Below are 15280 nucleotides of genomic sequence, written 5' to 3' on the forward strand. Positions count from 1 at the left end.
AACCGCTTATCTTACACAGCTAACGTGTTACAGGAGTAGCAACTCAGTTTCTAATGATCATAATCTCAATCATAATAGTTTGCTCCACCGTTAAATCACATACGCCCTAAAATGTTATTCATTTTTGAACCACAGTTCTTTATGCTTATGAAAATTTATTTTTCAATTCTCAAAAACTTTTTTCCATGCAAAGCGTCTAAGAAATTAACTTTGGAAATTTACACAATAAAATTGTGAAAATCGCTTACTTTTAGTCTTACCTTAATTTTTAAAACAATTCAGTGCACTTTTTAAACAATTTGATCAATGTTCCATAAAATTTAATTTGCAAGTTTAACTAAAAAATATATATATTTATGATTATAAAATATTTATGGTATTATCTATTTAATATGAAAATTAAAAAATGCAATTTATTTTATTTAATTTAAATTCGTAACATTTTAATATCTAGTAACCAGATTAGATTAGATTTACCCCAACTTTTTGTGCAACTGGACGAATATCCTTTGGGTGACTCGTGAGACTCCAAAAATGGAAAGTAGGGTTCTTTTGGTCTTTCAGGTCTAGGTTTTGAACTCAAGGGGTAAGAACGACTATGGCCCCTGTTTCCACAAACAAAACACACTTCAGGTGAATTTGAATTGGTTGAAGAAAGTTCAGCAGGCTGTTGTTTCATGGATGAAAGAAGTAACTGCTCTACAACCGCACTTGAGCCCACTGACTCTCTTTTCTTAACAGATGCCTGAGGCAATTTATCCATAGCCTGCATTTGAATCCAATATCTGAAAAGAATTCACTTTTTTTTTCTTTCCATACTATTTATAAGTAGCACTTGTAGCAGTGTACATGTAGGACAACAGTGTGAATAATAAGTAAATCATCAAATACTTCAACAAAATCTACAAAAATTAAGTTTATGCGAATTTTCTTAAACTTCAAAATCAACCAACCTATCCAATAAGATTGCCCTAAGAATCTCTACTAAAAACTATAACGTTAATACATTCGTGAGAAAAAATTCTCATCGGTAAACCAGCTAGCTCCAGTTATCGAAATTATAAAAAATGGAGAGAAAAATGTGGCTATTTTGTGAAACATTTTCGCGTTGCGAAGTACTGATGCAAAAAACAAGCCTTTGCGTCGATGCGCCGTGGCAATACGGCAACAACATTTGCCACCTAGTTTTCTTCCTTTAAAAACTAGAATTAACTTTGTCGCACTTAAGGTTTAACCCAGGGAGCAATAAAATATTTCGTTTATCTTTCTATAATGGAAAATATTTTTGAACTTCTTTCAGTATTAAACACATTAAAACAAATTAAAATTCGGTTATATTTTGAAGAAAAAAAAAATAAAAAAATATTTACGTTTAATGGAGAGTTACATGAACATCATTAAAACGGGGAATTATTATCAGCGAATCTACGAACAGTTGTATTAAACAAAAAACACAACTTTATAGTTCGCGCTACAATATGAAAATCATTTATAAAATAATAATTCACCGCCATACATATATCCGCAAAGTGAAACTTTCGAAAATATCCATGTATGGGCAAGGTTACAATCTAGATATACTGGAAAAAATTGCCTCTTTAGGGAAAAATTGTTGATAAGTATAAAAGCTTTGAGCTCAACCGTAAGTATTCATAAATGCCAAAGAATAAATAACGCAACATAGTGACCAGCATGCGATTTTTAAATGATGACTGATTTTGGTGGAACTGTAATGAAATTGCGATTAAAAGTCAAACTACAAATAGTTTAGTCGAGAATTTGGCTTAGTAGTATACTACCTTGCACTCTTAGGTACTTATTATAAAAAATACTAAACGCAAAAAATTAAATATGAGAAAAAGACTAGTCAGTAATTTTCCGGAAAAGTTGGTTGCAAATACACGAAAATAATAATTATATTTAGTATGTTATTAAGTCAGGACATTGTTAAGTGACCCATAAATGTTTTAAATGGAACCGATAAAAAAGATATTTTCAAGTTCAAATTCTTTGATCCAAAAAAGTAAACAAAGCAATTGTGACCTTTAGGTTGATTGGGCTAATAGATAAAATATTTATCAGTTACTACTTATAAAACAATAACTTTAATATTTACGTTTTGCATTTCGTGCTCCAAGGAAAATACCTCTTATTTATATGCGAGATACATTTGCATTAAACAAGCTAGATATAAATAACTAAACTAAACCTGATCAAATCACATATCACAAGGAAATAGATTACTTTATAAAAAAGGTAATACAATTATTAGAAAGTCTCATAAATGAACTTTCTCAAAAATTGAAATTACTTTTTATAAAACTTCTGGATTCCTCCTGCGTCGGTTTTTGTTGAGTCGAACTAGCTAACGTTTCGCCAACAAAAACCGACGCAGGAGGAATTCAGAAGTTTTATAAAAAGTATTACAGTAGCCTGTGGAAGTTGAAAAAAGAAAAAAAAAAGAATTTGCTTGAAACTCTAGACTGTAAATAGTATAATTCACATTTCCCTGGGTAATTCCTATTGTCAAAATATTGTTCAAAGAGTTTTAACTATTGCCAAAGTCGCCAAACTAAAACCCGTATCTTATTTAGTATACACAAGCTTTAAACAAATCTTAATTATATGGGAGAAAACAATACTTATAATACAAGGATACCTATTTGCCTCCCTAATAAACACAAAAATGTTAATATCTCTATATCTATTATTATTATTATTATGAGATAAGTTCAAAATTAATAGTAGAATCCGAATATGAAGAAATATCTATAGGAGGATCCGTGAGGAGAATATGTCTTTGGTAAGCAAAAAAACATTATTTTACTTCGTTACACATTTATGGGACATCTAGTTTACATGACAATAATTTTTTGCTACTGAAGTCATGCTACTGGGCAACTTTCTTTTATTTCATTCTATCGCCGTCCACTGCCACAATGTCAACCGTCGTTGCAGTATCGGGACACCCTGTATATAATTAAATTGTGAGAATGCTTGTTAAAATATGAAATGAGTTTCCAAAATTTTTGATTTTTTTCGAATTACGCCATTTCATGATATTTTCGATGAAATATTCCATTACGAGCTAATCAATGTTTGCTGAGCAAATGATGATAATTGTTTTTTTTTTTCGTTTTATTCATAAAATCCATACTGTATAGGAAAATATCTGTTAAGCCACTTCACAATTGACAGCCTGTCTGCCAACCAAACGCATTGGCATATTTTAAGACTTAAACGAATTATACCACTTATATGCCTTAGCGACCTACTGTTGGTCACTAACTATTCAAGGCAACATTCAAATTTGATCCTGCAAAATATATTTGAAAAACACTAAAACAATATACGAGGAAAGTTTATTCAAGCATAAATTTTAAAAACTGTAATATCTTGAAGTATTCACTATCCTGACAAAGAATTGTAAGTTTCACATATAATAACAACCCTTTAGAAACCCTGTTGAGTGTACAATTTAGATTATAAGATACCTAAAATCCACTCCTAGAAAACAGCTGTTTTCATTCATTTACATCCGCCGGTATACATAATAATATCCAACTTCCAAGAAAAAATGTTTGAATACTCTGGTGACTTATAGCATTTGACACTCGCAACAACCCTAAATATACTACAATTTCTGTACCTTTTATTGTGAAACATTCAAAAGCGCCATGGTGGTACGCAGTAGAAACGTAAAATTTAAGGCGTGTATAGCAAATAAGTACAAAATTTTTGACTTACTTCTGGTTTTACATTAACAGCCCGACAATTAATTTTCAGTTACACAAAATTTGTTCTCGTTCATTTCCTATAACACATAGGTAGATTTGCCCCAACTTTCAACTATCACAAGAAGCACTCAAGGTCTACATTGCAATTATTTTTTTTTTTTAATGCACTAAACAAAATGCGTTTTGGAACGCACTGTTGCAACTAAGTTTTAGAATTTTTGAAATTTTGAGTAGAACGTATTCCGACAAATCACTGATCAAACTTGCCCATCGCGATCAGCCATTTTGAAAAAATATCCAACATTGCAGCATTATAGCCAACATGGTTTCGACAAAAGCAATATCCCCAAAAATGTTCTTCTTCTTTTCAAGTATTTTTAGTTTTCTGCGACATTTTCGAATTTTTCGGTTTAACACGAAAGACGTGACCGATTTCGAAAAGGACCGAATCATTTCAATCAATCGTTCATTTGAATACTTTTTGAAGCCAACATAAGCGGCAATAGTCACTAAATCCGAACAGTCCGAACGACCTATTCAGATTCATTTGAATTTGAATTATTGTTGTGTCTATATGTTATGTTTTCTGTTCTAGTTAGTATAATATTTAGCTGTGTTCTGCTTTTTAATGAATCATGATTTTATCAAAATAGGTGCTACGTATTGGCTTGTACCAGTAATACATTAATTTGCTTAAATTAAATACCTGTGTGGAAATAGATATTTCATTCAATATTCAATTCAACACTTAAGCAAATCTACCAATCGATGTCGCAACTCAATACTATAGAATAATTATAACAATACTCCCATTCCTTGTCCGTGGCCTGTCTCAGTCATGAATTTAAATCTTAACCATTCAAATGAATCGTATTCCGGCGAATTCGGTTTGTTTTGGTACGGTCGATCGATCGGTCGTTATGTATTCGGTCACTTGAGACTGCAGCGAGAGCGAACAAGGTGATCGAATCGTTACGAAAAAGCCGGATTCGGTCGTTCGATCCTATGAAGTGATTAAATCAAAGTGATCGAATCAATCGCGATTGACACAACTCTACCATGGTATTCACCGCACGAAAAGCAAATACTATTTGGTGGTCAGCTGGGCTAGATTATCAACGGCCATATTCGGCGTGTGTACAAAAGCCAAGCTTATAGTTTAAACCGATTTAAAATGATTTTTAGGCCTGGCTTGTTAGATGACATAACCTAAGTTTTTTTTGCATTCTGTCGTGAGCATTGCACGTGGAGGTTTAACTTGCGCTCGCTCCCGACAGAATCCGTTGTAATCGTCCCACGAAGTTTTGATATCGGTAGTGTTTGGTTTCTAAGTGTTTTGTGAAGGTTTTAAAGTTATAATCATTGTCAGCTCCGGTGTTTTTTTCTGTCCACGATGGTTAAAGGCCGTATTGGCCAGGATGGTTGCCGGGAAAGCCTTTTTTGCCATCGGTCAAAGTACCTTTTTTTTGAGAACCTATTAAGTATATGTTAACAAGCCTGGATGATGATGGAATGGACCAGACTCTTCTCTTATAAGGTATTCTTTAGCATTTTTGAATGATGTTCACAATTGTTGTAAGCCGGCTGAATGACCTTATATAGTGATGGCCATTAGAAGCAATAAGGAAGAACCTAAATTTTAATTGGTCGCATTCAGCGGGCGTAGCAAAACGCTCCCGATACATAGCGACTGGCAACGTGTATGTATCTAGGGGTTATTTTTTTTTTTGGGTGTTGATTTTGAGATTTACATTTTTTTCGAAGGTATATCTTTTTCAGTGTTTGTGTGTAGTGCTGCTGATTTAATATGTGTTAATAAAGTGGAAACGTCTTTGTACTCTAGGACCTACTACATCAGAAATTAGTAGAAAGGATGTTATGGACATTTTAATTGAAAACGAAATGACGGAGGATAATATAGTCAAATGGTTTTGGAATTAGCAGAACCAATTCAAATATTCGAGGTTAATGATGGTGTCCAATACCAAAGAATACCAAGAAAAGACTGTAAGGAATTATGGGAATTTATTCGTAAAATATTTTCGAGGCCTACATTTGTAAACTTATTAAAAGAGGTCCATTTTAGAATTTATCACATCCAGCAAGTTTCAGAGCAACGTGACATTTGAAATACGACACATGGAAGTCGATATTGCAGGTGAGGTTGGAAATGAGGAAAGGAACCAAATAGCAAATATGCTCTTATACCAAATAAAAATGTGTTCTCGAATTATTGCTCTTTTTTTTGTAATTCACAGAATAAGTGCAAAATTTTATTTCTTTCCTCCTGGATTTTCTTACTAAGAGGTTAATTTCTTGTATTCGAGCTTCCTCAATATTTGTCAGCCTTCTTTGTAGATAAAACATTAAACTCTTTAACTTCCTAGCCTTGGTACTTCTAAAATGAAAACATGTTATAAGCCTTTAATTATACAAATAAAACATCCTATGGGGCATATACATGTTGCTCTGATTGGAGTGGTGATGCACCGGACGAACAGTGTTCGAAGTGTTTTTGGAGCGCGAGCATTGAAGATGCCAAGTGAGATTTTGGCGAAACGTCTGCAGGATTTGCAGGATTCTAGTCGGAGTTCAACGAGCGAACGGATGATATCCCGGAATATAGTGTCATCACATTTTTCCATCCGTGAATCAATACGTGAGAATATATATATATATATATATATATATATATATATATATATATATATATATATATATATATATATATATATATATATATATATATATATATATATATATATATATATATATATATATATATATATATATATATATATATATATATATATATATATATATATATATATATGTATATATATATATGTATATATATATATATATATATATATATATATATATATATATATATATATATATATATATATATATATATATATATATATATATATATATATATATATATATATATATATATATATATATGATGACACTATATTCCGGGATATCATCCGTTCGCTCGTTGAACTCCGACTGGAATCCTGCAAATCTTGCATCCGACTGGAATCCTGCAGACGTTTCGCCAAAATCTCACTTGGCATCTTCAATGCTCGCGCTCCGAAAACACTTCGCAGGATTCCAGGATTCCAGTCGGAGTTCAACGAGCGAACGGATGATATCCCGGAATATAGTGTCATCACCGTCGACCCCGTCAACGTCAGCATAAATTTATTATAAATGCTAATTTCTATTGTAAAACGTGGTCTGATAACATTCTCTCATCACGAGGTTATTATGTCCATTTTTAGTTTGATTTTAACGGTCTGATAACATTCTCTCATCACGAGGTTATTATGTCCATTTTTAGTTTGATTTTAACGGTCTAATAACATTCTCTCGTCACAAGGTTATTATGTCCAATATCATTTTGATTATAATTTTAATTTAAAGTTAATAAATATATTTTTTAAAAAGTTATTTTTGAAAAGTGAAATATAAAAATTGGCGCAGTCAGTAGGATTCGTTCACGTTGCTAGAACACGAGTATTCTAACTAGTGACGGCGGATTCCAATCCCTTAGACGGAAAGAAGAACCATCGCATTAGACGGAAAGAAGAACCATCGCAGAACAAGGAACCTTCCATCACCGTTTCGAGAGGCAAGAATTCGGAGTAGGATCTGTTCACGTTGCTAGAACACGAGTATTCTAACTAGTGGCGGCAGATTCCGGCCCCTAAATCTAGGGAACAACGAAGACAGCCCATCGTACCGGTACAAGGATAAACCCATCAACCGTCTCGAAAGGCAGCAATGAAAATAGTACTGTAAGTGTTAAGAATCGTTACGAATAATTTTATTTTTAATTTGCAACATTGTTGAATTTATTACGTTCGATTACCCAAGGTTGAAAATTACCTATTTATTGAATTTCCCAACGTAGAATTGTTCCGCGATAATTATTTTGATTAAATTTTAGTCTCCAAGTTTAACTTGGCAGTATTTAAAACAAAAAATAATTGTGTTTGAACTTCGTATAAATTTATTTGCTTTTTCTTAAAACCTAAAATAATGGCAACTCAATCAGACGAACCTAGTACAATGCTGGAAGTTGAACCATATAAACTTTCGGAAATTTTCTCTATCGTACCTGAATTTGAGGGCGACCAAATCTTTTTAGGAAATTTTATAAACGCGTGTGATTGTGCTTATAATATGGCAACAACGCAACAAAAAATTCTTTTAGTGATTCACATTAAAAATAAGCTCCGCGGTAAAGCAGCTCAATTAATTAATTCTAGGAATCCTGATTCATATCTAGAAATAAAGAAACTATTAACTCTACACTTTGGTGATTCTAGAGATTTACCTTCCCTAATTCATGACCTTCAACGTCTTAAACAATGGCCCAATGAATCAGCATTAACATTTTTCAATCGTCTTCAAGTCCTAAATGCGAAAATGCATTCATGTGTTCAAAAATCCACCACATTAGGATCCAAAGAGCAAAAGGATGCTCAGATATCTTTAATTGAGACTATGACCCTTAATACACTTCTTACAGGTTTAGAACCTAGATTAGGTCAACTCATTCGTGTTAGTAATCCCACTTCACTTTTAGAAGCCCAAGCAAGGATTCGTCGAGAACTCCAACTCTCATATTTTGAAAATCAAAAATCTGTCAAATTAAATTCTCCTAAATCGCATTCTGCGAATATTCGAACCCCTCTTCAGCAACCCAAATGCACTTTGTGTAATAAAATTGGCCATACTTCGAATCATTGTAGAAGTACGCATCAGCATGTCAAACCAAATTTTTCGTAATATCCACAGCGACCTTCTAATTGGTTCCAACAAAGCAACATTAGCAACAACTCGAATCAAATACCGATGAAATCTTCAAACTCTTATCCTAAGCCACATTTTATGAATCCAAACCCGCAGCGAACTCATCATGTAAACTCAAACCCGATCTACATCGACGGTTATTCCGGAAATTCCCAGGAATTTTCACATGAAAATTACACTCTTCAAGAAGATAATGAACTTCAAAATCATTATTCTAACCATCCAGAAAACTGCGAACCAGAACAGGATTTTCAAGAAAGCCCTTACGATATCCCACCAGACGAAATGTCTCCAGACCCGATTTTCGAAATCAATTCCCAAATTCAAACCCTGAATTTAGACAACATGAATCCCAATCTAAACTTTCCAGAACAGAACTTCTGTTAAACCCTCTTCTTACGGTAAATTCTAAAAATTTATACTATATTTTTGACGCTACGCAAAAATTCAAAATATTAATAGATACAGGCGCAGGTATTTCTATCTTTCAATATAAAACCGCTGAAAATTACAGAAAACGAGTTAAGGAAAATATTACCATCCAAGGTATAACAAATCAAACACTTTTTATTAAAGAATCCACACTTATTCTATTCACCGATAACGACAAACATAAAGTCTATCTTTACGATCTTGATATCGAATTTGACGGAATTCTCGGTTTAGATTTTCTTGATCACTACCAATGTATAATCGATTTAAAGTCCAAAAAACTTATAACGAATTTCAAAACAATGCCTTTACATAAAGTAGGACACGAATCTGTTCTTCCCAAAATTTGTAAAAAACCTGAACAAAATATTCAAAATCGAATTTCAATCGAACCTAGGACCGAAAGAATTTTCAAATTAAAATGTAGTTTAACAAACACAGACGCTATTCTCCACTCTCAAGAATGCGAAAAAGTTAGGTTACCTAATGCTTTAGTTAAAGTAAATAACTACTGTTATTAACGCTAATGCTATCCCAAAAACTATAGATTTTTCAAATTTATCTATCGAACCTTTTAATACAAATCTTAACGAAAAAGAAATAAATAATATTTTCAATCTAAACTCTCAACCTGTTGATAGGCGCGGTAATATTCAATCCCAGTTACGCACCGATCATTTAAACGAAGAAGAAAAAGAATTAATAACACAACTATGTCTTGATTTTTCCGATATATTCTATTTAGAAGGAGATCATTTAAGTTTTACCAATGAAATTAAACATACTATTGAAACGAATAGCGCCAGACCGATTTTTACAAAATCATATAGGTACCCACATGTCCACAAAAAAGAAGTAAAGTCACAAATCAACAAAATGCTCAAACAAGGAATCATTCGACCTTCCACTTCTCCATGGTCTTCCCCTGTTTGGGTTGTCCCAAAAAAATTAGACGCTTCTATGAAACAAAAATGGCGCGTAGTCATCGACTATCGCAAACTAAATGAAGTCTCTGTCGACGATAGATACCCTTTTCCCAATATTTCCGATCTCTTAGACCAGTTAGGCAGATGTCAATATTTCACTACTTTGGACCTAGCCTCTGGGTTTCACCAAATTGAAATTGATCCCAAGGACGTTGCTAAAACTGCATTTTCAGTTGAAAATGGTCATTTTGAATTTCTCCGTTTACCCTTCGGACTAAAAAATTCTCCATCCACTTTCCAACGTGTCATGGACAACATTCTCTTAGGTCTTCAAAACGAACGATGTCTCGTTTACATGGACGATATTATCGTTTATTCCGCTACCATACACGAACATATACAAAGGTTAACTGATGTCTTCAAACGCCTTCGTGGTGCAAACCTCAAACTCCAACCTGACAAGTGTGAATTTCTTCGAAAGGAAGTAGCTTATTTAGGGCATCTCGTGACCCCAGATGGAGTCAAACCCAACCCTGAGAAAATAGACGCTATTCAAAAAATTTCAGAACCAAAATCACCAAAAGACATTAAATCCTTCCTTGGTTTAGCCGGTTACTACCGACGTTTTATCCCCAATTTCGCTAAGATCTCAAAACCTTTAACTAGACTTCTGCAAAAAGACACACCCTTCGTATTCAATTCAGAATGCAAAAATTCATTTGATGAGCTTAAAAACGCTCTAATACGTGACCCAATACTCATTTATCCAAATTTCGAGGAAACTTTTGTCCTAACCACCGATGCCAGTGCATTTGCCATTGGTGCAGTTCTTTCACAAGGTCCAATTGGAAAAGACCTTCCCATAGCATATGCCTCTAGAACTCTATGTAGTGCAGAGGCGAAATATTCAACTATAGAACGGGAACTTCTCGCCATAGTATGGGCAGTTAAACACTTCCGCCCTTATCTGTTCGGAAGAAAATTTACTCTCGTTACTGATCATCGTCCTTTAACTTGGCTATTTTCGATAAATGACCCTGGTAGTCGTTTAGCTCGATGGCGTCTTAAGCTTGAAGAATACAACTATACCATTGTGTATAAGCCCGGTAAAATAAATAAAAACGCAGACGCTTTATCCCGTGTTAAAATTAACCATATTCAAGATTGTGTCGATCTCCAAAAGAAAATTTTTATCCTTGCACCTAATAACGATGACATTCACAACCGATCATCCACAAGTAAAGAAGAAATCGTTCACGATGACAATTCTAATAATTCAGATATCAAAGACGACACAGCGGAAGTTACAGAAGAATACAACAACTTCGCATACCTTCACAAAACCACATCCCTTATAGATTATTCCAAAATAGAAACCTCTAATTCGCAACTTCTCGACAAAAACCACAAAGATATTGTCACTTTCTTTTGGCAATCAAAACTTGATGATTTGCATAACAAAATAATGGACGATATTTTTGAAGAAGATATAAATTTTACGTTTAACAAAATTAACATTTTTTCTAGCAAAACCGTCAAAGGCAGGAAATATTATATAATCCCTCTTCCATATGACAATGAAACTGTAGTTCAACATTTATTCTATATTTTATTCACAGCTAAAAATGACTTTGATCTTTGTATTGAAAATAATTTACAACTTCCAATATTAGAAGTATTCTCCTTTATATTTTCCGAAAAGGATATAAAACTAAGAATCTGCCAAGATATAGTTCGAACTCCCGATCAAGACGAGATCCCTATCATTTTAGACCAATACCATTCAGGAAAAAATAATTTACATCGCGGAATCAACGAAACAGTTAAGCGCATAAAGCAAAAGTACAATTGGCCAACCTTGACCAAAGATGTCGAAAACTATATTAGAAAGTGCGAAATATGTCAACAAGTCAAGATCTATCGTAAAAACCTCAACACACCATTAGTTATCACAGAAACTCCTAAAACTCCTTTTAAGCGCATTAACATCGATATTTTCGAATTCCCAGTTCGTAATTACGCCCTTACCATAAGAGACGAACTCACAAAATTCACCCAGGCATATCCAATAAAAGACAAAAAAGCTTCTACAATCGTTACTACCCTTCTTCTCTACTTCCAACATTTTGGAACTCCTCTTAGAATACATTGTGACCATGGCCGGGAATTTGATAACTCCCTCGTCAAAGATCTTTGTCTTTTGTACGATATAAAGTTAACTTTCTCCAGCGTTAGCCACCCACAATCTAATGGATCACTAGAAAGATTCCATGCCACGCTCACAGAAATGATCCGAGCTCATAAAGCCGAAAATCCAAAAGAACACCCCTTTCATGCTCTTCCATACGCAATAATCTGCTACAACAACACAAAGAATAAAACGCTTGGTTTTTCCCCTTATGAACTAATATTTGGGCACACTTCTAGTAGGCCTCCAGAAATTCTGTGTAATGAAGAACAACTCATCACCAAATACATCCGAGACCTAAATAATCGCATGCAGCATTATTACAGAGTCGCGCGTACCCGCACTGATCAACAAAAACAAAAATCCAAAGTAAGATTTGATCAAGCAATCTCTAGAAATATGACTAAATATAATGTAGGAGATAAAGTTTATGTTAAGGAAACTCAAATTAGCGATAAAGCTCAGAATAAATTTAACGGTCCGTATGAAATTCTTGAAGTATTTGAAACTTCAGCCACTGTCAAAAATTTAACTACCGAACAAGTTTCAAAATTCAATTTTGACAAGTTTAAACCTTATTACGATTAGATTAAATTTCTTTCAGAATCTTGGGACTGATCTCTACAGTCGCACCCCAATTCCTCATTACTCCAGGAAATAATACAGTAGGCATCTTCTACCATGAAGAAAGTAGTTTAAGAATATCCAACAACAAATGGACGCTGCTAGTATATAAGGAACTAGAACCTCTGCGAGAAGCCATACGACATAATAATAAAATACTTTCCTCTCTCACAGAAATGTTAGACGATTCTTCTCCTCGTATGACAGCCTTCAAAACAAGTATCCAAACTCATTTTAGTCTTCTAACAGAATTGCTGACTCAGTCGAAGGAAAATTTTCAGAAATTACTATCGACACTGAAAATTTTAATTTTAGAACTAAACGCGGTTTAATTAACGGTGTAGGAACTATTTTTAAATCAATTACCGGAAACCTAGACTCTACAGACGGCGAATACTTTAATGAATGCATAGATAAAGTAACTAAAGACGAACACGAAATCGAAAAGCTGTTAAAAACTCAAATATCGGTTACATCATCTGTTATAAAATCTTTTAATTCTACAATTCAAAGTCTCCGAATCGACGAAGAAACTTTCAATCAGGATCTAACTCAAATTCAAAAATCTCTCTATGATATTTTAGACACCGTAGCATTTTACGAAAGTCAAATTAAAACACTTAATCTTTGCGAAAGCCTTATGGAAAGTTATGTATACCTAGAGTCTTACCTCAGCGATATATTAAACGCAATCACGTTCGCACGAATCAAAGTTTTTACATAGTTCTATTATTTACCCACGAGATTTAGTCATTTCTCTTCAGGAAATTTCAAAATCCTTGACAAAAAATAATTTACCACTACCACCCTATACTTCGAGCATTGCAAGGTACGTAGATATTATGGAGCTAGAAGCATTTCAAACTAAAAATAAAGTTGTTTTTGTACTAAGAATACCCTTAATTGAGCCTGAAATATACACATTGTATCGTGTTTTAACTATTCCAATTTTGGACAATCGAACACGATTATTCCATATAATTCCATCAACAATAAAATATATTGCGCGTGATGACGATTCTTTACTCTATGTACTACCTGAAGATCTAAAAAGCTGCAAACAAATTCGCGGTAAAGAAAGAATCTGTTTTAACTTAATGCAATATCCCATCGATAGAGAAGCCCTTTGCGAAGCGCAGTTGCTTAGACATTCCGATCGTGTTCTTGTTACATGTCAATCTTCAATCGTCTTGGCCTCAGATTACAATGTTATAGAAATCGACTTTAATTATTGGTTAATTACCGTATCCGAACCACTACCAATCTCCATTAAATGTGGAAAAAGAGACCTCGTAGCCGAAATGTTAAAAACTAATTCTTTACTTAAACTACAACCAGATTGCAGTGCATTTATTGGAAGCTCCAGAGTACGAGCTAAATACCTTGTCGAAGAATATAAGAACGTGACCTACAAGAGCCACGCCGTGGAGATTCCATATGATTGCTGTTCTCACATTCCAGAGAAGTTTCAACCCCCAGAGTTGAAACCCCTGAAGCTAAGTAAGATCGACACCGACGACCTTAACGTGGCCCAACACAAGCTGCACGAATATTCGGAAAAATTAGAAAACCTACTTCATCAACCAACCCTTCAGAAACATTCTCACTGGCTGACAATTATTTCGATTATTTTAATGACTGTTTTAGTACTTTGCTATTTCGTTTGCAAATGCCGGAGAAAGAAACCGACAACACTCAGCATCGCCGATGGTAACGATCCCCAACAACCTCCGAAGCAAAGTCGAAGACCCCTGCTCCCGATGCAACTCAAATCACTAACTCCGAAAAGACGGACTAGCATCCACCCAGAAGTAACTACCCGAGAAGCTACGCTTTAATTAGTCTGCGAAAAGCTGCAGCTAGGCTCCACCTTTTTACTTAATGGGGGAGCTGTTATCTCCGGAAATCCTATTGTCCACATGGGTTAAATGCCACCGACCTGCAAGAGTGCAACGATTGCGAAAACGTCGTAACATCCGCAGCCGTCGACCCCGTCAACGTCAGGATAAATTTATTATAAATACTAATTTCTATTGTAAAACGTGGTCTGATAACATTCTCTCATCACGAGGTTATTATGTCCATTTTTAGTTTGATTTTAACGGTCTGATAACATTCTCTCATCACGAGGTTATTATGTCCATTTTTAGTTTGATTTTAACGGTCTAATAACATTCTCTCGTCACAAGGTTATTATGTCCAATATCATTTTGATTATAATTTTAATTTAAAGTTAATAAATATATTTTTTAAAAAGTTATTTTTGAAAAGTGAAATATAATATATATATATATATATATATATATATATATATATATATATATATATATATATATATATATATATATATATATATATATATATATATATATATATATATATATATATATATATATATATATATATATATATATATAAATATGTATTTAGTTTCCTAACTGGAGATAAATGATAATTAATGAGCCATTCAGTTTGATTAATTTGTATATATATATATATATATATATATATATATATATATATATATATATATATATATATATATA

At 33.5% G+C, this 15280-nt stretch overlaps 2 protein-coding genes and 1 long non-coding RNA gene across 4 annotated transcripts in view; 2 read left to right on the forward strand and 1 right to left on the reverse strand.

Annotated features, from left to right (window-relative positions):
* LOC132708424 (uncharacterized) overlaps window positions 1–4033 on the reverse strand; it is a 30163-nt gene extending 26130 nt beyond the window's left edge. For both annotated transcript variants that reach the window (XM_060680766.1, XM_060680765.1), the window contains exons 1-2: window positions 3748–4033; window positions 478–785 (exon numbers count right to left, since the gene is read on the reverse strand). In XM_060680766.1, coding sequence (XP_060536749.1) covers window positions 478–772 — 295 coding nt within the window. In that variant the 5' untranslated portion in view covers window positions 773–785; window positions 3748–4033. The remainder of the gene's footprint in view (window positions 1–477; window positions 786–3747) is intronic.
* Window positions 4034–5319: 1286 nt separating this feature from the next.
* On the forward strand, window positions 5320–6212 carry LOC132705398 (uncharacterized). The gene is made up of 3 exons (XR_009619420.1): window positions 5320–5501; window positions 5581–5768; window positions 5824–6212. It is a non-coding gene; the product is annotated as an uncharacterized LOC132705398 (long non-coding RNA).
* Window positions 6213–6979: 767 nt separating this feature from the next.
* Window positions 6980–14924, forward strand: LOC132705305 (uncharacterized). Its single transcript, XM_060675816.1, has 2 exons — window positions 6980–7543; window positions 12715–14924. Exon 2 carries the CDS (start codon window positions 13577–13579, stop codon window positions 14570–14572), a length of 996 nt encoding a protein of 331 aa, XP_060531799.1. The 5' UTR covers window positions 6980–7543; window positions 12715–13576; the 3' UTR covers window positions 14573–14924.
* The last annotated feature ends 356 nt before the right edge of the window (window positions 14925–15280 follow it).

The sequence above is a fragment of the Cylas formicarius genome, unplaced genomic scaffold (assembly GCF_029955315.1).
Source record: "Cylas formicarius isolate icCylForm1 unplaced genomic scaffold, icCylForm1.1 PGA_scaffold_10__41_contigs__length_53128322, whole genome shotgun sequence".
NCBI classification, from domain to species: Eukaryota; Metazoa; Arthropoda; class Insecta; order Coleoptera; family Brentidae; genus Cylas; species Cylas formicarius.

Bases quoted from the DNA above. Each gene is read 5' to 3' on its own strand.
- LOC132705305 (XM_060675816.1), top strand. From the start codon at position 13,577: ATGGAGCTAGAAGCATTTCAAACTAAAAATAAAGTTGTTTTTGTACTA.